This window comes from Tinamus guttatus, unplaced genomic scaffold (genome assembly GCF_059628265.1).
Source record: "Tinamus guttatus ecotype Peru unplaced genomic scaffold, ASM5962826v1 Tinamus_guttatus_pri_ptg000048l, whole genome shotgun sequence".
NCBI classification, from domain to species: Eukaryota; Metazoa; Chordata; class Aves; order Tinamiformes; family Tinamidae; genus Tinamus; species Tinamus guttatus.
In genome coordinates, this window is record NW_028288582.1 from 7,845,480 (window position 1) to 7,872,925 (window position 27,446).

Genomic DNA, 27,446 nt, shown 5'->3' on the forward strand with positions numbered 1-27,446 from the left:
GTGCCAATAACTTATTGTAGATAAGGCAAAATATATATATGAAAAAATTCAGAGCAAGGATTTAACACAGATAAATATCACGATCTAAAATAAATCTCAAGGAGCAGTCGTGCCTCATGCAGAGTCAGAAATAGTTCTGAACAACACAGATTGTCAAAAAAATCAGACAAATTAGATAAAGGCCAACAAATTCTAGTGAAAAATCTTAAGATGTATATAGAGAGTTTTAGAAGTGTGTGTCTGTGTACATACATATACCCTGGGGTCATTTCTTCATTCAGTGAAACACGTGGTGTTCAAATTAATCTTTTTTTAAATTTTATTTTAAATGGCTTGCAATTAACAACTGCCTTTCAAACACACTATGCAGGACATACTGTTTATAGGTTGTGCTAACCAGCTGCAGATAAGCAGTAAGAAACATAGTAAGGAACAATTGCTTTTACACTGTAGAACTGTGAATTTATAGCTACAAGTCAATCTGTTTTAGCCAGTCATGCAATCATTCCTGATATCCAATTACCACGTATATCAGTACTCTTCAGTCAAGCTGTCCTATCATGTATCTGATTAGAGAATGTTTTGTCAAAGTCAACCACTGCTTTCGAACACATGGTTCTTTTTAACTGAATTCAGCTGATCTACTGTCAGCTGATATATTGTCCAATTTTGAGTAGTTTAGTAAATGTTCTCTGAGAAATGCCACAAGAGGAGGAAAAGAAAAATTATGAAATGCCTCCTTGTTAGAAAAAGGATGGCTACATCCTTTATGCTATCAGTGCTATTTTAAAATAGCAAGTGACCCACTACCACTAGAGTACAATTATTTACAGTTATAGAGTAGGTAATTGACACATTTGTATTTTTTGCCGATAACAGCAATCAGCATCACTAAGATCAAGAAGGATAACCCTTCTGGGAAAGGAGAAAAATTTAGGAGTATTCCTCCCAACATAGTAAGCAGTAAAACAAACAAAAACCACTCACCACCACAACCCAATCCCGAGCCATTCCTTATCTCCCACAGTATAAGATACTCTGAATAACTAAAAGAAACTTCTCTTTATTGAAATTGCTGTTATATCAGATTAAACCTGATTTGCCTGATAAGGTATTTTTATTATTAATGAGAACCTGCTGTGGACGATCACCACAAAACCAGGCCATTTCAAGTAAGAGAACAAATGCAGCAGACAAGAAAGTGCAATATTATTTTAATCCATTTGACACAGAGGAAAACTGAGCAGACATAACTCACAGTTTGCAGAAAGATCTCTTTTGTAATATATTGTTTGTAAAACAGCTTTTCAAGAGAAACCACTTATGGCATCTCTATATTTTCCATAATTTTGAACAATAACTTTTCAAACCACAATATGGTATATCGCCTATTATAAAAAAAGGAAAAAAGTACCTCACATCATACTTTGCATAAACTTTTTTCTTTAAATAATTACTTGCACAAGAGAAAGGTTACAAATTTTAAATGTATTTTTATTGCAGATCTTTCATATACAATTAGTGAAATCGCTTTATTTCCAGGATCACTCGAGAAGTGTTTCCCCCACTGATATTTAACAAAACTAAAGTACTTAAACATGAACTTGTTAATCTTTTCTAAATACCTGGGGATTTGATTTGGCTAGATTTTCTATTTTAACCCATGCTTCTTCTCGTTCCTTCAATTTTAGCTTCTCTCTGAAAAAGAGTTCAAAACCAAAAATGACAGTAGAAGCTTGGTGAATCTTGTATCACAACTGTTTACTTTCTTAACAAAAAAATTCACTACAAGAATTGAGCAGAATAAAATATTTAGGTAACATCCCCTGTTTTAGCTAACTGCCCAGGGTACCACTTACCACTGTCAGGACAATTTTCATCTTATCCATACTGGAGGATATCAAAACAATATTGCAAGGGAAAAAAAATTGTATTTTCTCACAACGACAACATATAAAGCAGATAGCATCAATTAATATTTTATTATTATACACTCTACAAACAGAAAGAAGCCTTCATCTGTAGCGTGTTTGGTTTAACTTTTTACTTAAATTTTCAATATTTTATATTGAAATGTACAAAAGTAATATATGACTGAATAACGTGGGCAGATGCTCTTAATGTCAGTTCAATGACTTCAGGTAATAGTTTTAAGTAGAAGACTCAAAGATGTTTTTGAACTGAATGTTAATGCAGAAACTGAAAATTAAAAGTTTTTCACTTTACAGAGGGGTTGTAAGAATATACTGAATTCATCAGGATTATTCTGATGAATAATGCACCAATATCCTGTATTTCTAACAGAGTGACTCTTCAGTGGCTATTTTTAGAAAAAATGCACATGTGCACACATGCAACGCAATGCTGATAAACACCGGAAAAAATGTTTTGGGAAGAGCTCCATGAGCACATAAAGCATGTTAAACCAAATAAATTAGTTTACATCCTGTATTTAACAAAATCATTTGTGCTGGGCTCCAAGATTAGTAATGTCTACCTCAAAAAATTAAATACGATGGCCAACAGCAGCAGAACTAGGCCAGAGACAGTATGAAGTAACCTACTCTTAAGCAAACTTTAGAGCTCACATATGACTAAATGTCAATAAGTGATTTTCAAGACTGTTGTACCATATCAAAAAGGTATAAATTCCCAGTAAAGAGACAGTTTTTCAGAGCTAAAACACTCTGAACACATCATTCAAGAACAGACAGACATGCTGACAAGAAAACTTACTTCAGTTTTTCTGCTTTAAATTGCTGTGTGCAGTCATCAAACAGTTTTTGGTTCATCTCCATGAAGAGTTTCAGAGCATTGTATATCAAGCCATGTATTGTCCTATAAGTAAAACTTCTGGTTGAAACTCAGAGTACTTTAAACTTTGAAATCTATTTTTTCTGGTCAACAGTAGTCAATAGCCTACATAACTGGAAAATTACATCATTTCAGAATATGTGGAAACAAAACTAGGTACTGGAAGTTTCAGTTTATTGAAAAAGGGCTAATAGCATTATTAAAATCACTAAGTTTGAATGCACTTTGGTCACTCTACAGAACCAATCATCACAATTATTTTTTTTAATTATATGTATAAATATAGTTTTGAAATTTAAAAGTTGACACTAATCAAACTAGAGTCATTAGAGGAAATAGAAGATGGCATTAAAGATATACCATGATTAAAAGGAGCCTAGAAAATATATCATTACTTTGGAGAAAAGTCACTGAGCAACAACACTCACTTCAGCACAATTATACTGCAACTCTTTACAAAAATATTAATATTTAATTGTTGAAAATGAAAAAGTTAAATAGAAGAAATCACCTTTGTAAAACTTGTTTTTCTAAAACAATTTAATATTCTAGCCTGTAATCTCTTGCAAGTTACTGATCACCAGATCCACAAAGCAACCAGTTAAATGATTACTTTGAATCATGCATGCAAGCTACAAATAGGCAGGCAGCTGTACTGGGTACCATGACATCACTCATGCTCAGAGCAGAATGAACAGAGAGCCCTGAAAGCCAGAAAAACAACCCAAAGCACTTCCTATTTGCTATGTACAACTGCATCACCAAATCCACATTTTAATGAAAAATAAGCACATTATTTGTTACTGCTTGCATCCAGTGACAGTCAATCAGTTTTAACAGTAATATACATTCACTGTTTTGCTATGTTTTCCAGTGGATTCATTATATATTCTTGGCTAAACCAGTCCCCAAATTCACAGCTGGCACTGGACTGTGGGGCTTGAACTACCCCAGCAGTAACACAGTAGCTCAAACAAAGAGGTGCTTTTCAATGCAACTGCTGCAGAAAGGAGCTGACCAGCATTCTGTGCATGCCCAAGAACTACAGGACTGTGAGGAAAGAAAGTGGAAAACAGAGATATATATAACTGGAGACAGGAGAGAAAACAGTAAACAAAAAGGGAAATAGGAAAGTATAAAGTGACCTGAATTATAATGCACCCCGCTAGGGTGAACAAGAAATGCAAATCAGCAAGAAGTTTAGAGATCAGTAGTCAAAATAGGTTTCTAAAAGAATTTGAAATACAGATTAATGTCAAATTTGCCCCATATTAATAAAAATATTTTAGTTACATGTACTAAAACACTATTTGCGGTTTAAAGGGAAAAAATATCTATTCTCTTCAACTCTTTTATACCTTCTGAGCATTTTGCCAACAGTAATGTCTCTCTTACCCTGGCAATACACTGTCATGGAATAAAGAGCTCTGCATCTCAAAAGACAATATCTGAATCACATTTAAACCTAAAAGTGGACAGAAGAGAAGGAAGGAGAAGAATTTTATTTACACAATTGTTTCTTACTTGTTCCAATGTGTCTTTGAATTCCGATACAAGGATGGAAACATGATGGGTAAAATCTTTGCTGCATTATCACTAATTAAACTCATAATATACTCATTATTCCAGTAGTATAATGCTCGCTCTGCGACCTAAAACAACAAAGAAAAAACAAAACAAAACTTTTTCAAATAATCTCTTAAATAGTAAATAATTGAAACATAATAGAAAAATATATGAGAAAGATAAGAAAAATTATTACTCAGATTAGATTTTTTTCAAGCCAAACTACAAGTTTCTGAGGGGGATTAATGATGGAGGGGGAGAAGGAGAGGGGTGACTCCTTTTTCCTTCATAGCATCACGATTCAAATTACAGCTAATAAGCTCTGAAATTCAAGTTGTTAAAAAAAATGCTTTGCCAAAGAAAATGGATTTGCAGAATTTTGTGCTATAAGCGGCAAAATATAGACATTAGATACTGGAAGGGTTCATAATGTCATTGGATCTTTAAATATCAGTTATAGTGGTTCTTTCCTCTGACAGACTGGAAGAACTTTATTGAAGAGGTATGTATAAAAACAGTGAGATTTTAAGCTCAGTGTTAGAAATTGCACTGAAGTGAATCACCCAATACAAACTTACACAGTATATTCCTGAAAGGAAAGCACAACACTAACATTTGGATCCCAGAAGACACTGAGACTCTAAGACATTTTTTCACAACACGCAAAATTTATTATGATGAAAGACATAAGTCATCTCAATAACAATGTAAGATAGTCTCAGTAACTACTCTGACATATAAGAATTCTGATATTATTTTACATTCAGTAAGTACAGACCTGAAAGTGTGGACTGGACACACATTTGGCTAGTTGTCTGAAGAGAGGTTCCATAACTTTTACAAATTCAGATGGTTCAATAACATCTAAAATTTCTTCTAGTTCATTTAAAAACATGACTTCTTTTGGACTGTGAGTCTTTGGCCAGTATTTCAGCAGTGCCATTACAACCTGTAGAAACAAAGTTTTTTTTTTTTTTTTTTTAATATATATATATGTATGTACATATATAAATAAAATTTTCACAGTTATTTGTCTTTGCCTTATCATTAAGCAATATTTAAAACTTAAAAGAAAACACAGAACACAATTCAAATTTCTTGTCCTATGACCTATATGATACGGTTCAGCATAACAGAAATAACTGTTAACTGGTTATAAACATAATTCCAGAAAAGGTTATACATCTAAACTTGTTTATTTTTAAACAAAAGACTAGAGAAGCCTAAATTAGCATGATCAACAACTCAAACTGCAAATTTATTACAGTGCTATGCTACTAATAAGGTATTTTTAATAAAAGACCTGCAGTAATCTGTTATGGTAGGAGGATGCTTTTCTCAAAAATGTCAGTTTTCAAACCAATCAGAGGATTAAGATCAAGTTTGTTACTATAAAAGCTGTTTTCCATCTATAAACATTTAGTGACAAATAATACCCAAACAGCAAGATATTTGCCTTTAAAAGACAGCTAAAATATGCTAAATAAGTATTTCATAATGACTCTTTTTCATAATGTTAAATATTTCATAGTGACAAAAAAGTATTTTGGCAAGAAGCTCATATGTCCCTGAATGTACCTGTGGTGGTTAATAATTCAAAATCTGCAGTTATTGGAGACTCTGGACATTTACACACCTATGTCAATGTGCAGTTTCCAGCTAATGGTATTTTGATATACTAAATTAGCACATAAATTGATAAACAACTGAAGGTTGTAAGTCACAAACATTTAATGTCGTCTTTTCCCCTTTTCCATTCTGCATTTTGACCTATTTTCTAGGGGTATAAAAAAAATTTAATATTTCAAATACCTTTTCCTCTGAAATTTTCCTTCCATTTGATTTTTTTCCAATCTTATAAATTAGTGATTTTAAAAAAATCAATATATCTTTCAACAAATTCTTTCAAATCTCTGTATCTTTTACGGTTGCCTTTCATACCAAAAGCTCTTTAAACAATCTACAGATAAAAAGGAAATTAATATTCCAAAATACATAAAAATAGCAAGATAAACTTACTGGTTCTGTAAGTGTGCTGTCCTTTTCTAAGAACTGAACTACACAGTACGCCAGCTAAAGTGTTTAAAAAAAAAAAAAAAAAAAGGAGGCAGTATTAACATTCAAAATGAAACCACACTCTCTCTCAATATGTATATAGACACATACCTAAGTTCAAGTGAAGTGCTACTAACTATGCATATTGTTTTTTCAAGCAGATGCAGCCTAGACTGACATTTTGTGTTTACTGACTTCAGTTTTGAGAATGATATTTTAAGGCTATGCAAAAACAGTCAACTATCACTTTTATCCTACATTCACATCTTATAAACTGTCAAATCACTCATTCTAATGTCTTCCCATTTATCGGAGTTCAGCTGATGAGCCTAAGTCCTTTCCTGTTTTTGAAGAGAGCTGCCAAGAACCTCTCTAGGCAGCTTTAGGACTGTACAAAGATTATTCGAACTAGTGTTCTCAGCTATTCTAAAGTCAGTTAAACTGAGTATGAGATTAGCCTTCTTTATGTACATCTAGATTTAGCAGTCCGGTCCTAAATCTGCCACTGCTGAAGTATGACTTTTGTGTTTTAGTCTACTGTTTCATCAGACTGTGACAATCTTGTAATATAGACAAAAGGGAAGTTCTGCCCTTCACAACGACAGAAACCAATTCATTAAATCACAAGCAAATATTCAAGTTATTGTAGGACACAGAGAACTTAAGGCAGCAATAGTAGAAGTAAGGTGCTTTAATATTGGTATTTAATGCTTCTTTAGGGTCCCAGCAGCTGAACACGACACGTATGCCCATGCCAACACTATAACTGAAGGCAGCTTGACATTTTATTCATTCTACATCCTGTCAAATCATTTAAGTCATCTGTTTCTTAGCAAAGGTCAGATATTTCTTCCAGGATCAAAACCATTTAGGAGTGAAGACAAAGACTTACAGGGCCTTCTCATTTCATTCAGCAGGGCATGTCAGAGTGAAGAACAGACTGAACTGCTAAGAAACAACCATGAGTAACCAAGCTGCATTAGCTCCAGGAATCTGACAGAGAGCCTGGAGGAGATTCCAAGTCAGGATGACCAGACACTCCCCTCTGACCTTTGTAGACGAGTTTACTTATATATTATTCTAAAACAAATGCCGAACACACACTTACTTGTGGATGGTAGACACTGAGTGATTTCACTTTGTGCAACGGTAACAAAACCTTCAATAGGAATATTTTGTGCTCTTCTTTTAATGGTAAGGCAAATCCATTAATTATGCTGGCAGGGAAAGAAAAAAAAACAGTAATTATTCCAAATACATACTACTGTACATGACATGCCAAACCTTTTCATCATTTTTGAGACCTCCTGGAAAATAAGATTCATTTGAAAAATGTATAAATTAAACGTGCATCGAGACATTAACTTCTTTCAACTTCATTCTTTAAAGAATAAAAATTAGCAGAATACTCAAATACACATCTGCTCATCCCTCACCCAAGTCTTTCACAGGTTCCAAATTCTCCTTCCAAGTAACTTATATGGTTAGGTTCTATTTCAGATTTAACTTTCCTATTCACTATGGACTAAGCTTTCAATACATATTCCTCTCTGCCTCTTTGCCTAATTGAAGAATGAACAAGATTGCATGTTGCACAGATCATTCCAGGACAGCAGACAAATGAAAACATAAACTGCTAAAACATTACTAGTTCTACAAGACTTTAAACATAACCAAACAGCAGCTCTCACCTATGATTCCCCAGTGCCAGGTGAGTGCTCAGGTCCTCAAAACTAGGTCCACAGAATCTTCATCTGGACAGTTCTAGAATTTGATTTTTTGCTTATTCCCTCTGACACTAACTTCAGCTGACACATCCAGAATCTTATTGTCTATTTACTACTTTAAGTCTAATGTTACTAATTCTAATACTTTTCTCTCTAACTAACAAGCACAGAAGATACGCAGGCAAAGGACACTGATGAATTCAAAAAAAAAAAACAAACAAAAAAACAAACAAAAGAACCCCACACTTTTAAAGAATTGAAAGTAACACATTTGATATTTGATCTGCAATTTAATTCCTTCTTCCCAGTCTTCTGTTTCAGATATCAAATCCTACACATTCCTATTCACTTCCTTTCAGTTGCCTCTTGCCTCTTCTCTCTCCCATACACTGCTCAACGCACCTTCTCTTACACAAACATATGCAGCCCAAAGACAGATTTCTGAAGAGCTGAAAGATGACCTTATGGGGAAACCTAACTTTGAGATGATAGTACCAGGTAATAGACAGCAAAATAAGCCAACAAACTACCAAGTAAAACAGGAGGAAAAAAAAAAAAAAGGGGGGGGGGGAGCTGCCTTTTCCTTCTCTATTTTTAGAGATGGCATTTTTAATTCTTATGGTGAATTTTTTTTTAACTACAGGTGAAACAAACATCAAGAAGATGGGGCAAAATCCAGGAACCCATTTAAAAACTCTTATCCTGAGCTGCGTATGAAGCTCTGTGTCAACAATATGCTATGTGAAACTCAGCTGAAAGGGTAACCAGAAATTTTCAGAAAATTTTTGCTAGAAACTTTCATTTAGAAACCTGAGAAAAAGTTAATCAGTACTTAACTTTTAAGTTTGTGAAACTCCAGTACTTAAGTTTGTGAAACTCTTAAATCTAAACTGACCAACTCTAAAGTAAATAAGCTAGTAGTTTAACAGTTTGGAAGAGTTAGTTCTGTGTTTCAAGATTTCAGTTTTAGTCTGCACTGCCCTGGACCAGTGATCTCTTGATTATAGAATACTGAAACATGATAGATTTGTAACTTCTGTTAATTGTTGAAATTTAGTAGCTATTCCGGGCAGACACATAGGCAGAACAAATTTTAAAACATTTTTCAAATTTCAAAAACCACTCAAGCTACATTAAGAAGAGATCTGACACCAGGATGAGGTTTCTGAAAATTTAATAACTTATATTTCCTGTGTCTGCCTACCCTACATTCATTGATGACAGAATAATTTAAAAATAAAATTATATTAATTACTTGCTAATAAATAGTTTAATTACAACTGGTCTTAATCATGAGAAGCATAACCTAGAAAAAAGACTAAAAATATTTAATATGGTCACATCCCACAACATTGCCATGAATTTTGTTATAGTTTTGCAGTATTTACAAAATTTCTCTTGAGCTTTAGCCAAATTATAGAAAGCTTTAACTAATTTCATCTCATAATTGCCAACTTTAAGTTTTAAAATCTTCTCCCTGAAAGCCAAGTGGTTGATGAGTTTAATTATACACAACTTACCTCCCAAGTATTTCCAGTAATTCTGCTATGCCATTGTGATGTTCTGTTTCATAAATAAACCTAAACAAACAAACAAGTTTTACTCAGTTATACTCAGTTAAAAGATAAACCTACCACCAAGACAACCATTTAACATTACATATTGCCTTAACCTACCAAGTTTTAGTCATTTAGTAAAAGAAAAATGGCAATGCACAGTGGAACGAAATCCTCTGCAGAGTTCACAAAAATGTTTTAGTAGTCCGAGAAACTTTGGTAAAATCCTCAATTTAGAAATATATTTAGTTTTTGAATAATTGTGTTTTAAGAATGACATCCTCCCTGTACTCAGAATGCTCTAGTGATGGCAGTAAGTAGCCATTTGGAGTATTCTTACAGGTTAGATGATGAATTGCAACATCCCTAGGTTAAGGACAGTGATCTGGTTTCGCTTTCCTGAAGCACGTCCTGTATACAGCATACAGAACACAAATCAAGAGCACATCAAGCTGCTTTCGACCTTCATCCTTGCTCTCTCCCCCACAGTTAACAACAGTGCATGCATTTGAAATTTTTCTAGTAGTTATACTCTGTGACTTTTCAGTAATGCAAACTGGAACATAACAAATGGCACTTTAAATATTAAGATAACACAGAGCATCTGCTGTGACAGCCTCCTGTGGAGCACGTGAGCACAAGGTATTCAAACAGTCCCTGCTTTGGGATCTAAAAAGCTCTCTGGCATTACAGACTTCATGCATACAAAAGGCTCTGTAATAAGCAGAAGAGGCTTTTTTTTTCCCCCTGAATTTTCTTTTGATAGAGGTATAATTTACTCTGTAATCTCCATTCCCCTTTCTCTCCTCTCAATTACCTGAATGCAACTTTGAGAGGCTTCTACAGACTACTTCAGATATTTGGAAATAATTACTAAAAATTATATTTGTTAGACAATAATTTTCTATTTGTAAACTTGTCAGATAGCCACACTAACAACTATGTTTACTGCAAAATATCACATATAGCAGTTTTCTCCTTAAAAAGCACCCTATAATTCAGGACGATGATTCCAGATAAAAGTGAATACACAGATACGCAAATCTTAAAAATAAGTAAACAGGAAAATATTGTCTCTTCTCCCACGCCTAATGTAACTTCAACATATTATTGGAACAGAATTTTATGTAATTCTAGTTATTGGCTAAAAACAAACAAATAAACAAAGAAAAAACCCCAAATTCCTTACGTAATTTGGTTTATGTAAACCAAAAACAGAATTGCTGGAAAAAAGTGTAAGAAAGAAAAAACCTGAGAAACTGTACATATACTTTAAGGACTCATCATGTACACACTTTACTAACTCAAGACAGAAGTTGAAACAATTTTCTTGGTGTTCACATTCAGGAATACTAGTTTACATTCAAATAAGGAGAGAAAAAAAAAAAAAAGAAAGAAAGAAAGAAAAAAAGCTCTTGAACATTGTACAGCTCTTATAGCAAAAGAAGATTTTTGGTTGGTTTTCTTGTTTTTTTCCCTTTTTTTCCCCCTCCTCCTTTCCCCACCCCCCCTTTCACTCTCCCCAACTTTGTAGAGAAGGACAATTTTATAGTGCAATTCATGTCATTTCTTACATAAATTTTATATATTTTTTCAACTACAAATCATTATAAAGTTGATGCAATGACTGTATTTAGTCTTTCGAAAGTCATATGTTAGTACAATCTATAGTCTAAGATTCCATTTCCATTATTTCTGAATGTAAACAGTGCAAGAAATAACAAATTATAATAATTATCACGTTGTTGTATAATCTAGCTCTGATATTTTATGAAATTTCATATTATAGAACTCAATAAAAACTACGCACAGAGAAGTTTAAATCCTTTTGTCTGAACGATATACATGCACATTTTCCCCAGTAAATGCTAGCTTTCCACACGTGCTGTCCAGAGCTGTTATCTGCAGGACAGTGCAGGCTTATTCACTGTTTTAAAGCAAATTCTTGGAATACCCTTTAAGGGTTTCTTTGCTACCATCTCCAGAGACCACTCACTCCCTCTGCAGCTGGTACTGCTGGGTGCCATTCATAAAAGAGCAAAGAGTTGGCACATATTCAGTAGCATTTTCTTATGGGGGTAGCACCCTACATTCCATTTTGGGAGGCAAATGACAGTGGCAGACTAGGCAAGACGGAAGCATGATGGAAAGCACGTAAGACCGTTACACAGCATACTGACTTTTATGGGTAGGAAAAAAATATATACTAAAAGGCTAAAAAAGGCCATCTCTTGTCCCCTCGTTAATACATTAAGTGTCACAATGTGCACTTAAAAATGGAGAAACAAACCCAAACTGCATTTTGGTACATAGCAAGATACTTGTTGCACACTGTGAAACCCAGGACACAGAAATTACTTGCAGATGGCACCTTTACGTTTGGTTATCTACTTGGCAGATTTATGTCAAGTATCAAACTGTTTCTTTTATCTGTCGACTAGATGTATGGAAGAGTGACTTCCCGGGATTCTTGACTACAGTAAATGCTTGCCTAGTTTTTGCTTTCTCTCCTTAAAAGTGTGAAGACTTTTAAGAGTCTATTTAAGAAAGTTAAGCACAGTGGTTTAATTACATAAAAATTTGCTGTATCCCTCAATTCTTGCCAAGTTCAGTAGTAGGTATGCAACCCTAGACAAAAGGGCATTCAGGTGATGACACAAGAATTCCAATATATTCTCTTATCTTTCCAAGTACAAGCACGATCAACTAAGTAATCCCAACAGAGCACCAGCAGCACCAAACTCCTTAAAGCCTTGAATGTTGCAGTCTTAGGGGTTCTCCCAATTCAAGCGCGGTATACTAAAATATAGGTCAGAGAATTTGAAATAGTGCCATAATTTTGCATTCACACCTGATCCACAGCAATGGAAATGCATTTCAACCCAGCTTTGGTAACACAACAGGTTAATTTTTTCACCTTAGATATTTTTGATTTTGAAGTAATACTGCAGGGTATTTTATGGCATTAAAAAAACAAAACAAAAAAAAAAAGTGTTTTTGGCAGCCACAAATGGTTTATCTTAGTGAGAAAGAAAATGCAGTAAATTTATTCCTTAAAGGAAATTACAGTATCCTCAATCATTCCATTTGAATAGCAACATGTGCATTATGAAGAACTATTTCTTATTAAGCACTACTGAAAGCACTACTGTCATAGAAATACTACTACCCTCTGATAGAAAGACTATATAAAGATACCACTGAATCACCAACAAATAAACATTTCAGTTGGCAGATGCTGCATGCAAGACTTCCCTAACTTAAATCCCAGGCTGGTAACTAAGTATTGTTAGATGCAACATTAATAGGTTTAAACATGCAAGGAATTATAAACATTTGCTAACAGTGCGCTATAGTCTATTTAGTCACATACTTGATTATATGCACCATAACGTGAAGACATTGACATACCTATAAAATATATTATTAATTTGTTTCCGGATGTAAGCTCTTAGGCCTAAGAATTTCCCATATATTCTGTGAAGAGTAGTTTTAAGAAAATCTCTTTCACGAGGATCTTCACTGTCAAAGAGCTCTAAAAGCTGCAAAGAGGCAAAAAACATAAGATGCATTTTACTCAAATCTTATACATTGTAAATAATTTTGATTTAGACCTTGAAGTTAAAATTTCATATTTTACCTCACCTGTAATACAAACTTCTGATCAATATATTTCTTAGCTATATTAGGTTGGAAATCTGGAGATTCTAAAAATCTTAAGAAAAACTCATAAACAAGCTGAAAGAAAAAAAAATAAAGAAATAAGTTTTTAAAAACAGGAACATTTTTAAAAACAGTACATTACCAGACTTTTATTTAGTTGCTAAAAAGGGCACTATGCTTTTATTTATACAGAATTTTTCTACTAAAAAGCTGTGCTAAACCAACAGCTCTGTTCCTGCCCTCCCTGTATAGTAGGTTTTTATACCTTCTCCCATCCCCTACCACATAGCATGTGCAACAAGAACTTCACGTTCAATGCAGTTTAAGGAAATTCTGCAGAAAATACTTTGCTAGATTTTACTCAAGGTAGTCAGTACCCTAACCTTTACCATGCTCAGAAATATGTATTTTGAAAAGTCTGTTCTCCTCTGTTCATCTCAGTACTTGTGAAAGCCAGAGCTGTGCCAGAAATTCACAGCATTAACAGTGACAAACCGAAGCTCAATTAAAGCCACAGCACTTACATGTGTGCTGCAAGAAACACGTAAGCCTTTGATCTCTAGTATAATACATTAGATTTTTCGACAAGATTATTAGTGTAAGTTCAAAAAACACTATTACGGCTAAACATAATTGATTTGGCTAAGACAACTGCTAAACACATCTTCTGAACTATTTTCAGCCAATACACAATGACTTCACTGTCAAAGCTGTTTTAGACTATGACTTGCTAGTCTTCATTAAATACCTGTAGATGAGGCCAGGCAGCTTCTAAAGTTGGTTCATCTTCCTCTGGATCAAATTCTGCTCCCGTGGGATTGGAAGATGGTGGTAATGTTCGAAACATATTAACTGCAAACTGAAATCACATGTGACCTTAAGAACTTGGAAACAAATTAATCATTCAAGAAAAATGACTTTAAGATGTTTTTCTGAGAATTCTTTATGTGAGTTATTTCAAATATATGCAAAATACAGGCTACATACTCTAGATAATTTAACAAAAATAAGCTATATTTTTCTCTGAAGATTTTTAGAGAACACTTGTACCATGTAGTACATTCTAAAACAAACCCACCGACAAGACACATTTTTTTTTTAAAAAAAAATCTTCCTCCAGTTTTGTTTCTTTTTACCATTTTATATATATAAATACACACACACACACACAATACACATATATACACATATATATATGCAGATGCACTTTAAAAATTCGTGTGATATAAAAAAAAAAGCATTTATACATACACATTTTACAAGGTATTGCAATTATCTTCAGAAGCAGAAGCCCGAAGCAGACTTGCAAAAATAAATATTAGCTACAACTGCTCTTCTCACTAAAATGTTACCAGTGTTTCGTTTCACACTGTGGGCACACACATGTGGAAACACTTCAAAAATTGAATTCCTCCCTCCTCCTCTTAGTGGTACTTCTAAGGCATTCCCTTAAACCTTGCCCAGCCACCTACCACCATGAAGGCAGGAGGCCTGGGGGAGAGAAACGCACATGCTGATCTTTCATCTTTCATTTCATCTCAACTCTCAAATTTTTCAATAACCTATAGCATCCTCATAGGAGGAGAGTAGACTACAGGGCCGATTCGCTTTTCAAGGTATTTATATAAACACAGGTATGTGATATCTGTGCTGTTGAGCACTTGTCCAGACACACATTCATGCTGTGTTAATTTGAAGAATGTTTCAGAGTCCTTAATAAAGGCCAAACCCCTTTTTAATGTGTAAAAACAGGGAAGAACAGCTAGCTGCAACAGTTGTTCTCACATACCTGGTTTCTGAGCATGCATGTGAAAATGCCTTGAAAAACAGCTTAATCTGTATACACAAGGCAGCTGTATCTTCAACCATACCAAACTAATTCCTCCATTCTATTTGTAAACCTGAGTATTAGCTAGGTCAGACAGTGGATGGAGATAACTACAAATGCCTCAGTCTCTTAACAAGTTGAACACGTTGATGTCAAGATTCAGAGCAGGGTACTATAATCACCTTCCACAGTAATTCAGTATATTAGGTCATATAAAGGAATTCTCTTCAAGTTTATTCTCACTCGCAACATTGCAGTGTGTCCTGCTTGCAAACACACAGACTAATCATTTGGGACTTTATAAAAGCACTAAGATTTTTCTAAGTTTAAATAACACCTGCTCACATGGAAAACACGACAGCTCTGCTGAACAGAAGGGAAGACAAAATCACACACACCAGAGTGATCCATCACTCAGCAGCTCCTCATGAAACTTCAGCACACGACATTCACATACTCCCTTCTAAATATGTTCTATAGGTACTGGAGAGAAGTGTCCTACATAACATTATTGATGAAAAAAATAAGTGGCTACATTGAGGTGTCTTTGTGGAAATATTTAGGAGGAATTTGAAAACATACAGGCCTGGCCACGCAAAAGACTACTAAAGGAGAGACTAATTTCCCAGGAAAGTTCTCTGCAAAAGCTTGCATCTCCGAGAGCCACAGAAAAACCTTAAAAGCCTTTTCAAGAATAATACATGGCTCAGCAAACATGCCAACACTGGGCATTTCCAGGACCAGTTAGGGGAAAGAAGAGAAAGAAAAAAGAGAACAGACACATAATGAGAGTGTGCACACTCCTCTGGAGCTTGCACTGAGCTGAATGGCTCATTCCAGGATTTTACTTCCTTCACAAACTGAAACGTTCCTAGAGTTTGAACAAGTGCATAATATTTTTTTCCCTAAATTAAGTTCCATAAATTTGAGTTTGAAGTCTAGCTACTTTTAATAAAGCTATTCAAATTAGCAAGGCCTACTCCAGCATCACATTAAAAATCTATTTTTCATGCCATAATGCCAATGGTCATCTTTTCCAAGTCATACTACAAACAATAACACATACATATATCGTCACTCTCCTCGCAAATGTCTCATTTGTGTTTTATAAAAGCAGTGTAATAACATTTTTGCTGATCACCTGGAGATAACACTAAAGCTCTAGAAGATGCTACTGTTTGCAGCAGAGGAGTCTGTTCTGCCCAGTTTTAATACACACTGGGATGAGCAGCAGAATGGTGCACCTCTCTTCACAGTCCTCTCTTATCTTTAGCATAGTATAAAATCAAGCTGTACATTATCTAAGCTCTTTAGCTGTGCCAGTCCATACGTTTGTGCAATTCTGACAACCCACATCTGGCAGTCGGGCAGAACAGATGGTGGGAGTATCAAACTGCACCAGCTAAAATCACAAGAATTAGTGCATCACACTTCCAAGAAGGCAAAGTCACCCTGACGTTCCTCGCTGTTTCACAATGTTCTTTCAAGAACGGAGATGCAGATCTGACACGGATGAAGATCGGTGTATCGAAACAGTGATTTCTTTTCAGAGAGTTACAAGTAAAGCTAAGACATCTTCAGTTTCAAAAGGGGAATGGAAAGATATTAAGCAATCTCTTCTGTCTGTCTTTATTCCAGGGGGATAAATGGGCAGGACACAACCACTAGAATTATGGTAAAGAATCAGAGGATAAATAGATGCTTCTCTTATATTGGAACAAAGGTATTAGAAAGGAAAAAAATATTTTTAATGAAGGTTGCAAATTATGAAATTCAGTGCAGCACATGTGGCCCAAATAACATATTAGCAAATTCAAACAACAATTAGATATTATATAGGTAAGGAACCTCCAAATTTTGAAGGCTGTGAACAGAATGGCATAATAAATTCAAAATTTCTAAGTCGATTACAATCTCAGAGAAAGTGGGGGAAAAAGCAGCAACCTCAATAACAAAAACAGATTTCATATTTTACAGCAACCTCTACACTGACAAGGCCAAGATGCTGAACTAGATGGACTACTGTTCCATAGTGGGTATTAATATATAGAGATCCATTTCTTACAGTTTCAAATCCATATATGACTTCTCAAACTGTTTTTAAGAATATAAAAAATAAAATAGTTACATCCATAACCAATAAAAACAACACTAGGCAAATTGTAAATGGCTGCCAGGAGTCTGTTGCAGTTAGAATTTAGAATGTCCTCAAAGATAAATAAGTCACTGCAACTGTTCTGCAAAGAACTCCAGATACTTGGTCAAGCTACTGAAGGCATCTCCCCCAGCTTCCCAAACTAAGATGACACCTGCCTAACCTGAGCACTCCTTGATCAATGCACTTGTGCTTTTACTGGAAAAATTACTCTATCAATACAGTTTAATAGGAGTAGCGGCACTCTAATCATCGATCTCTTGAAAGTCTTAAAGCACATACGTGCACACACACAAAAAATTATGTTTATTTTTCCTGAAGATCCACGAATAAGCAACTCAAACCTGTCACCTCATTTTCCATAGAAATTAGTAACAGTACACGTCACTCTAAATGTACAGGCCTGAAGAAAAGGCTTGCAATACCCCTTCAGAATAGGTGCCTGTAAGAGAAATATTCCACAAAAGCAGCTTAAGAAAATGTTGTCAGAGTTTAACATCAAACTGCAAGTGGTGCCTTCACCAACAGTGTCTATCATAGTGTTGCACAGGCTCGTGCCAGGGAATCCCAGGCCATTTATAATCTTATGAAGTAAAAATATTTTAAAATTCACTGAAAGACAATTGTCAAAATGAAAGACAAATTGCGAAGATGTTGTGTGCTCACACTAAGAAACTAGTGATTAAGATGACAGCCAATTTCTGCACTAAGATATATTAAAGTGACAGAAGTTCAGACTACATTATCACTAGTTCTATCTGAAAGCACAGGAAGTGTATATTCTCCAGGACAAAAGTGGCCATAGCTCTTTGATGCAACAAAACACAGGCACATAATGAACAAGTTATGGACTTACCAGGGGTTAAAACTTCAAACACAGAGCAAACGCTAATGTCAAACATGGAACTCCTCATTATCAGTTCAATTTTATCTAAATTAAATCTCAGCATGTTTATTCTCATTCATACCTTTCTCAGGTAGCGTCAGAGACTCCAAAAGGATCAAACAAATAGCATATAAGAACCCCCAAAGCCATAAATAATCTATCAACATGTGGAAAAAGCCAAAATCCCCTATCTCCTCATTAACTGCCCTTTTGGAGGGGAACATGTTTAACACATATGCTTGTATGCAGTCCTGTAGAAGCAATCATGAAAAAGAAACAAGTAAGACTCAGTACAAGTGAATAGATTATTTTCAAGCCATACTTAGAAGCTTTTCTGAAGAAGCTTTGAAGTGTCTATAATTTGAAGCAGTACCTTACCATTTGGTTAAGTTAATTTTTATGTTAAAAATGTGCCGTTTTCTTATTCCTTCTAAAATTCACCCCAAGCTATAAAGTCTTGGGAAAAAAATGTCATGTCACACATGCTCAAGAGGTTTGTGTGGGCTTCATAGTTCACCACTTCAAAAGATGCTCTCCGTTCTCAGTGTATTTGGCCAGTGACAAGGACTGACATCAGCTCCTCTGGGAAACTGGCATGCAGTCAACACCACACTAAGAGCACAAAAAAGCCACTAGTTTCAGAGCCTTTTCCTCCTGAGCAGACTTGAGAGGATTTAGCGTGACAGCCAAAAACTGTGTTTAGGTGGCCGAAATTTGAAGAGTTGGTAAAAATGACCCAGGTCTAACAGTTTACATAGCTTGTTCCAATAGAATCCTCACTCTTCATCCTATATTATATAAGGTCTGAATCTCTATCCCAGCTCTAAACACAGAGTTAAATCAATAACTCAAGGGTACTGGATGTGATGAGCTTAATTGGCAAGCTTGTAACATGATTTTAATTCTAATCTTCTTGAAGTATTTATCAGTTTCTCTATTTTGTAATCCAACCATTCCTTTAACAATTCTACATATGCAACTCTTCTCCCAATTTTACATTATGCCTGTTCCAAAAAATGATTCATGAAAAGAAAGCATTTATAAGGTTTCATTTGGCCATTTACTAAGTTATAAATCTGCTGCATACAGGCCTAACAGTTTATATCTTGGAAAGAAAAGGAATTGACACTGGCAACAGGACTAAAAAGTGTTATTATTTTTTTTCCCCAAATATACTGAAATCCTTAAAAAGGGACTGACTAAAACTTAAGATAAATACAGCTAAATAAACAATTCTGAATTCAAAAATTCAAAATGCTCCAATTTTTAAAACACTTACCATATGTACTACTTCTGGGTAAATAGGCTCTGTAATCACATTGCGATTGTGTGTGATATATTCTACCATTTCACTTAAAGCTGCTCGTTTTACTTCCTTCCACTTTAGGTCACTTAGTGGATCAGAAACAAAGTCAAAAAGAACACAGCATTGTCGCAACTTCTGGATAAAAAGCTTTTCTTGATCAGCAGGAGGAACATCTGAAAAGTGAAAATAAGTGGTTGTAAATGATATTGTAACAGACTTCACTCTTGCCCCCAGTTTTATTCCTCCAAACACTGCAGTATCAGCAGTTAGGGCTGCACGCAAACATTCTGAGTCTTCAAACAACTTCTGGGAACCCAGTGGTCCAGGTTCCGGGCCCCACTAAAACACGCAACATATTACAGGGTGGATCAGCAGCACTGCAACAGAGATGTGTATTTGTCTTTCCTAAAAATAGTTACTGCGTGGAAAGAAAAAAGAGAGCCAAAACCCCCACGTATATTTGAATAACGGTCTATCAAAGAATTCCCAAATTAGCTCATTTTGTGTACTATGTCAGCAGAAAGACTCTTTACAACAAGTAGAGAGAAAAGCACAGATCTTCATTTTTTTGGTAGGTTTACGCAATCTCATTTTTCTTCAGGAGCTACCACCTCACAAATCCCTCCCCATCCCCTCTTTTTTTTTTTTTTAAATGCCAAGTGTTACTACTGCAGTAACTTCATCCAGACAAAAGCGAATTCACAAGTCTTCAAAAAACTTCATTAACACATCCGGAGTGTTTTTTAAAAGGAAAGAAGATAGGGTAAGGATCTTCAACTATCTGGTGAATGTGCAAGAACATGGACTATTCTGAATGTTTGTTTTCTATGTACAAGAATTAAGATTCTGTAGTCGTGGCCAGAACAGCAAGATTAAAACAGTATTGGTTCTCTAGAAAATACTGTGCTTGATTACTGACTACAAACCATTAATTGAAACACAGACACAGAAATAACATTTTCAATTCTCACCATGGTGAGTATAAAATATTAAAAAAAGGTTATGGGAGAAAAAAAAGAAAAAGAAAAAAAAACACACACAAACAATACACACAGCGAAAGTGTAGTCTGATATTTACTCTTTGATCACTCCACTAGAAAGAAAATGTATTAATTAATAGAAAGACTAATGTTTTTACTCTTTTATCTTCCTTTTAAATGTCCATGTGAAGTATCTGTGATTGACCCATGATGTTAGTTTCTCTATTTCTTTTTCAATAGTATTGAACTCATGCCCTTTTTTTTTTTTTTTTTGTCTAACTGCTCCTCATGATCAGGGCACCTCTTATTAAGCGGGTGTAAGTTTAATCAATTTCTTTCTGCCATGATACATCTTAAAAATACCTAAGAGACTTCAGATACGCCAGGGGCCAGCATGCTTGGTTTTCAACAGCACCCAAAACAGAAGTGTTAATACTTTCGGAAATGTTTAAGAATTCACTGTCTGTATCATTGTTTTTGTCCATTTATAAGGAAGGAAGTTTTCCTCCTTGGAGACAAAAGAGGAAGACTTTAAGCATTGCTTTGTGCAGTGATATTTTTAGGGTTGGGCAAGAATACCTACTTTCTCTGAAGAGTTTAAGTTACTGCCTCCCTATTCTTGCTTCCTCTGCTTCAAGGCCTTAATCCTCCCTGGTGGCCCTGAACAATGAAATATTTAATGCTTGCATGCAAAGTGAAATTAGATTGCTTGGTTCAAACATGATACAGTGAATTTATAACTACACAGCTAACACTACATTTACCATGAGCATTTTCTAAAATATTGATCCTTCAGGGTATTACATAGAGTCAACAATTATACGCAACAATTACAATTTGAAATGAAAGGACATAAGTCTAAATCACTTTGGAATCCACACATAAGGCATATGAGTTTAGCTTAAGGTTAAATACTCACATAAAAGCTATGAAATGTTGTCAACTTATTTAACAACTGCTGAAGCAGTTATAAAACAAGATTCATGCTTTTTCAAGTCTGCTTTTTGTCAAAGGCAAAGCACTGCAAACAAACAAAACAACACTATACATGCTTTTTAAAATTTGCTCAGGTAATTCCATTGGCAGCATTAATGAGTATTAATGCACAGGATATTCCATGGTACTACCTACCACAAAGGTACTCTGGACCAGGACCTTAAATCTCAAGGCAGTGGGGGTTGTACTGACTGCAGAGGATACTAAAGGAAGTGGCCAAATGCAGACAAAGCAGGAACACACTTTGACAGCAGCAAAAATTTATCTCAATTAAAATGGCCACTTGAAGTTTAAGACAAGTGAATACACTGCACAAAGTGCCTGTATAAATTACTGTTTTAATAATACTTTTTGTTGTTGTTTTTGCATAATGTCTTTTTTTGTTGTTAAATATTAACTATGAGGACATTAATAGCACGTTAGAGACAAAGCCAGACTAGACTTTTTCTAAATCCTTCTTCCAGTTTGCTTCTGCTTCTTCCAACAGATAGCTTATCATTTTTCTTAGAGTACCATAAAATGCTAAAAAAATTTTAAACAAAAGCAGCAAGAGCTATCATCACTACGATATATTTCAAATAGTTCTATGAGTACATACATATATAACTCCCTACATGCAACCTAATAAATTGAATGTTTTGATATATTTCTACAATCTAGTAGAGCAGTTAACACAGCGAGTAGTTCTCCTATATCTGTCTGGCAAGCCTAAGTCAGCGAAAGCTGGATTTTTTTTTTTCTTCTCCAAAAGAAATTGCTTTCAAAGGTATTTTGGCTATAATAAAACTGGACTACTTTTTAATTCTAAAATGGCAATAAAAAATAAACACAACTGCATACACAGAGCTATGCATACCAAATTGCTACAAACATTAATTTCAAGGAGGGAAAAAAAAAAAAAAAAAAAAGAAAAACCCACACAAGACAGTAATAAACCTGAAGAACAATGAAAACTTGCATCAGGATATAGGGAAGAAACCGTAACCAGGTACAGAATTTGTCAGTGGCTTTCAGACACCACTGATAGTGAAGAGCTCCGTAACTAGAAAGAAGGGGCTAAAAGGCAGGCATCTAACCAAAGCCACAACTGTCTGGCAAATACAACAACAAAATTCCCGCATGAGCCATTTGAAAGTACTTTAAACCACACAGACATAAATTTTGTAGCTAAATATACAAACATTGCCTCTTTCTATTAAAAACAATACTACCAATTTGTCCTGGAAAGATTATTTAACTGAGTAGTCTACATGCTGAAAGCCAAATATATTTATGGCTTGTATTTAAAAGCTCTTGTATGCACAAAGTGGTTAAAATGGTTACGTTTTTCAATTAACTGTAAAACAGGGAGTGGCTCAGCCCGACGCATAACAACACAATTTCACATAGGGATATTGTGCTCTGAGTGTGCACTACAACATTCAAAGCCTAAATAGAGAATGTAGTCATACACATAATGGGCATATAGCTACTACAATAATTTACAATACACTAACCCAAATAGGGAGGAATCATTAAATTACTACTAACCTTTGAAGTCACAAACTGTCAGGAAACACTCTCACAATGCAAGCCCAGCTATTTATTCTGAATTGGCTTAAAACTTTAAGTGCATTAGTCCTTGTGTACTACTGTATATTCTGTACTACTCAGTGTAGAGACACGTGACTAGGAAGTTGCCTTTCACTTGATTAGGCCACAGATAAGCTTGTGAAGAGAATTTACACATGCTTGTAAAATAATTCTGAGATGCTCCAAGGAGTCACACTGGGGACTATCGGGCTACATTTTTTCAGTTACTGTATGGCAACTCTTTTTTCAATATCCCTTCTACTTCAATTAGCTGATAGCCACTGATGTCCCATTGCTTAATTGCCATCTTTGAACAGAGTAGTATGAAGTAAAACTTTGTAACCAGGAACTCTGGTGTGTCAGTGGTCAAGAAGGCAGTGGTTATTCAATAGCTACTCCTTAGCATTATTCAGACTGATGTTTGGAGTTATTCTTAAAGAAAGTCCTCTGTTTATATTATGTATTATTCAATGCTTACAGAACTGGTTTCTAGATAGCAACACTGTTATAATCTTGAAACTGCCTGTTCAAGCCCACACACCTATCCTTATCTGTTAGGGTTTAAACGGCACTATTGCCAATCTTCCTCTGTAGTAAAAACATTTTTTTTTTCAAAAGCACAAAGTCCATCAGTCCATCAGTCTCATGTTCAGACAAACTTTCTAGCAATTCCTAACACAGGTTTACATAAACATCATCTACCTGAGCATACTCAGAGTAGACCATCAAGTTTGTGGTAACTGCTGCAAGTCTTTGGGTCTTTCAAATCAGCTACCCATGGGGTCCAAGAACACACAACCACCACCACATGAAGTGAAGCTTTGTAGTTTGCATTATACAGCTGTATTACAACAAGAGGAGTCCAGGATGCAACCTGGCAACCATTTCCTTCCCCCCTCAGATGCTTAACTGTCATGGTGCCACAGCAGCATTTTCTTTGGAGAAAAAGCAAGGTTCAAAATCTTTACTAAAGAAAACCAGAACTGCTAGACAGGAAGGTTGAAGGACTGCAGAACATGCAAAAAATGAATCATTACAACAATAACTAATACTGCTTAGTAACAAATAAAACTCTCCCAGATAACAGCATTTTAACCTAATACATATTGGGAAAAAAAAAAAGGATAAAAAAAAGATCGTTCAAATCATGCATGAAGAAGTTTAATTGATGCTATTACTTACTGCAGGACTTATAGCATGAAAATGTACTGCATATTGTACCTAAAGATAAATAACAAATACAAGAAGCTATCATAATTAACTAGCAACATAGGAAACACGAATAAGCCTTCCCTGTAAATAACTCGACGCAAGCAAGATATTGTGATGTGTATACATTGAACTGGAAAATACGTATGACATCTTAATACAGAATATAACAAGCAATTTCATTGTTTTATTTGGAACATTATTGTTGCAAATAGATTTTTTTTTCCCTCCAAAAAGGAAATACAGTACTGGATTTTACATGGACTTTTTACAAGGATTTACACTGGATTTCAACCTGATCCAGAACAAGAAAGCCTAAGACCCAAGGAAACTGTATTGATAATTAAAGATACTTCACAGGTATTTAGAGCTTTTACAATCATCGCAATAAAATGTTTAATACTTCAAACAATATCACTGTAATATCAAGCCCAGTTAGAAAGTGAACTGAGAATGCCAGACAGATGTCCAAGGGCATGACAGCCATGACTCAGGCTCAAGTAATCAAGAGCCCTCAAAACAGCACCCTCCTCTACATCTACTGCCTGCACGATTGGCAGCAGCAGTGCAGGTGTTCAGGACAGGCAGAGAGGAGAAGGAGCTGCACTCACTGACTGTGCCCACCGCACTGCCGCAAGCAACTGAGCGCCTTCCGAAACCTCTCAGCTGCTCACCAGGTAACACACACACATAAATGGAAGAAAGATTCTCTTCTCAATCCCCCATCTTTGCAGAAACTGCACTGCTACTGCTTCATGTTTAGTAACACACCTGCACAGCACTGGAAACCAAAATACAAGAAATACTTCCCTAGACTACCAGAGAAAATAAAGCTTATAAGCAGTGCTTGAAATTACACACATGTGGCACATTTTCTATCTAAAATTCAAAAAAGTAGACTGCATTTTAAAATATTTTCAAGTAGTTCCAGACTGGGGGCATTCAGGTACTCTACTGGTTTTGTTAAAGCACTTCTATAGAAATAAGTTTTAGAAAACAAAGGCCTAGCTAGTAGTAACAAATGTTCAGCTTTTTTTTTTCCTCTCCTCAATAAACAAACAGCACTGACATCATTTTTATGATGGCCTGCACTCTGGATCTAAACATAATTTAATCTAAATAAAGTTATTTCACCTGCAATAGCTTATGCATAAGACTAGTTTTAATTATAATGTGGACTGCAGAAGAAAAAAAAAAAAAAAAAAAAAAGCTTGAGAATAATATTTAAAATAGCCTAAAAGAAATAAAGGTTCTTAGCAGATTAAGAGATGTTTAAGAGGAAAGAATAGCAAAAGTGATAACTGCATAAATACTTGAAAGTTAATGTGCTGTAAAGAAGAAGAGGAATGCTTATACTGGAAATGACAAGTGAAACAAGCGGAAATGGGCTTGAGCTAATGAAATAAAAATTCTACTTGAAAATCAGAGGAAAAATGACAGCAGGGATAATCAAATAGACAATGGAAAAAAAAAACACGCCACCCAAACACTGTTTTAAAAAGGCAATAGAGAAACGAAGCAGATAAAGACCTCACAACAGAGCTTTCTGGCATACACACAATTAATATGACAGCAAAACCCACCGTTTTCAAACATGTGAAGCAAGCAGCATAAGGAAACTCCTTTCCCAGCCCCTTACTTCCAAGATATTGCTGTATGCATCAACAAATGCACATTAATATTGTATCCAAAGTTTTACATAAACTGAATGCATAATAATGGTGAAATAAGATACACGAATTTAAAGATAGGATTTAGAACAACAGATATCTCAAGACTTCGCTGAAGAACGCTGGGTCATGTCTTGGCTTAGAAAGAGATGATGTTAATAGATTAATGAGAAGCCACACAGTTTTCTACCTAGTTTTCTAATGGGCTTTCTAAAATTATCTGCTCTTTTGAAAAATCATGCATTTGCTGGAGAAAATGAGCCTATAAATCTTTGTAAAAAGTATGTTTGAAGGCAGGGCTTTTACAGGAAAGGTAACTGCTGAGATGCGAACCGAGGTCCCAAACAACTGCAGTCAGCTCAAATTACCACAAAGCATTCAAAACTCATTAGAAGATACATAAGAGTATTGCCAAATACTACCAAGACTTTTTTGTTGCTTTCCTTACAATAATTTCTTAATAACTTCTAACAGACTGCAAGTTCTACTCCTTTCCTGCATATTCCTCCCGCTTTCTGCCTCTCAGGTCAGTACATGTCTTTCCTGCTGCTGGCCTAAGGGACACTTATGTTGGTCCATGTATACTTGTGAAATTTGGGAATCCTGTGTCATGTGGCATACCAAAAAGAAACGGTCAAGCACAATAGCAACAAGGTTTTAGGAAGGAGAAAAATCATAGAGTGGGTCAGTAGTTTGCAGCCAATGCTGGCCATGTCAAACACTAATAGTAATTACTACAAGTATTCAGTAAAAAAAGCTTTGGCTCAAACCTAGTGGAAAGCCAAACGTGCATATTTCCAAACATACCAAAATGTGCACTTTCAACATAATCATATTTAAGAAGATTAAACATGTAATATACCTGCACTTTTTTTTTTCAGGAATTACAAGTGGTTACAAGTTCTCCATTTAATTCAAACTGTAATGAAAATACTTATTGCACAATCCAACATTATTTGCTTATCACCTTTATCTCAAAACATAAGTTTCTTTCATTCAGATACCTTTAGTCTCTAGCCTTCTAGTAAGAACAAAAATGGGACTTTCTAGTAACAGCATCCCTAATGTCACTTAAGCTGCCAAAAAATTGGCATTCTGCTGATAATTTGCAAATTTTTACCACTTTTACACAGCAGAAAAGAGCAGACATAGTTTCATTATATAATAAATATAAATTGGGGCATCCAATAAATTTGTAAACTTATGAAGTACAAACTCAGCTGTATTATCTACATATCCAAGACTGACCTGTCCAGAAGCTTGAAACATTTAAGTATCTCACTTTCTCCCCACATGTCCCAAAATATGTTATGATTATTTTTAGCTATGATTTTCCGAAGAAATTGAAATGAGTGGTAAAAGCAACATATTTTAATTCCTTCTATTTCATACAAACTTTTGCATTCTTTATTAAGCTTCAGTAATGAATCCTGAGCTTCCAAAAAGATGAAGGGAGGAGAAGA

At 35.0% G+C, this 27,446-nt stretch overlaps 1 protein-coding gene across 3 annotated transcripts in view; it reads right to left on the reverse strand.

Moving 5' to 3' along the window:
* Window positions 1-27,446, reverse strand: part of PPP2R5C (protein phosphatase 2 regulatory subunit B'gamma) — a 68,307-nt gene that overhangs the window by 5,190 nt on the left and 35,671 nt on the right. For 2 of the 3 annotated variants that reach the window (XM_088539658.1, XM_088539659.1), the window contains 11 exons: window positions 19,530-19,729; window positions 14,130-14,240; window positions 13,364-13,456; window positions 13,130-13,260; window positions 9,683-9,742; window positions 7,544-7,652; window positions 6,400-6,453; window positions 5,159-5,329; window positions 4,339-4,466; window positions 2,737-2,838; window positions 1,626-1,698 (listed from right to left, as the gene is read on the reverse strand). In XM_088539658.1, the coding sequence (XP_088395784.1) occupies window positions 1,626-1,698; window positions 2,737-2,838; window positions 4,339-4,466; window positions 5,159-5,329; window positions 6,400-6,453; window positions 7,544-7,652; window positions 9,683-9,742; window positions 13,130-13,260; window positions 13,364-13,456; window positions 14,130-14,240; window positions 19,530-19,729 (1,232 nt within the window). Of the gene's footprint in view, window positions 1-1,625; window positions 1,699-2,736; window positions 2,839-3,331; window positions 3,865-4,338; window positions 4,467-5,158; window positions 5,330-6,399; window positions 6,454-7,543; window positions 7,653-9,682; window positions 9,743-13,129; window positions 13,261-13,363; window positions 13,457-14,129; window positions 14,241-19,529; window positions 19,730-27,446 lie in introns of those variants that run through there. The other variant, XM_088539660.1, reaches the window with a different exon arrangement.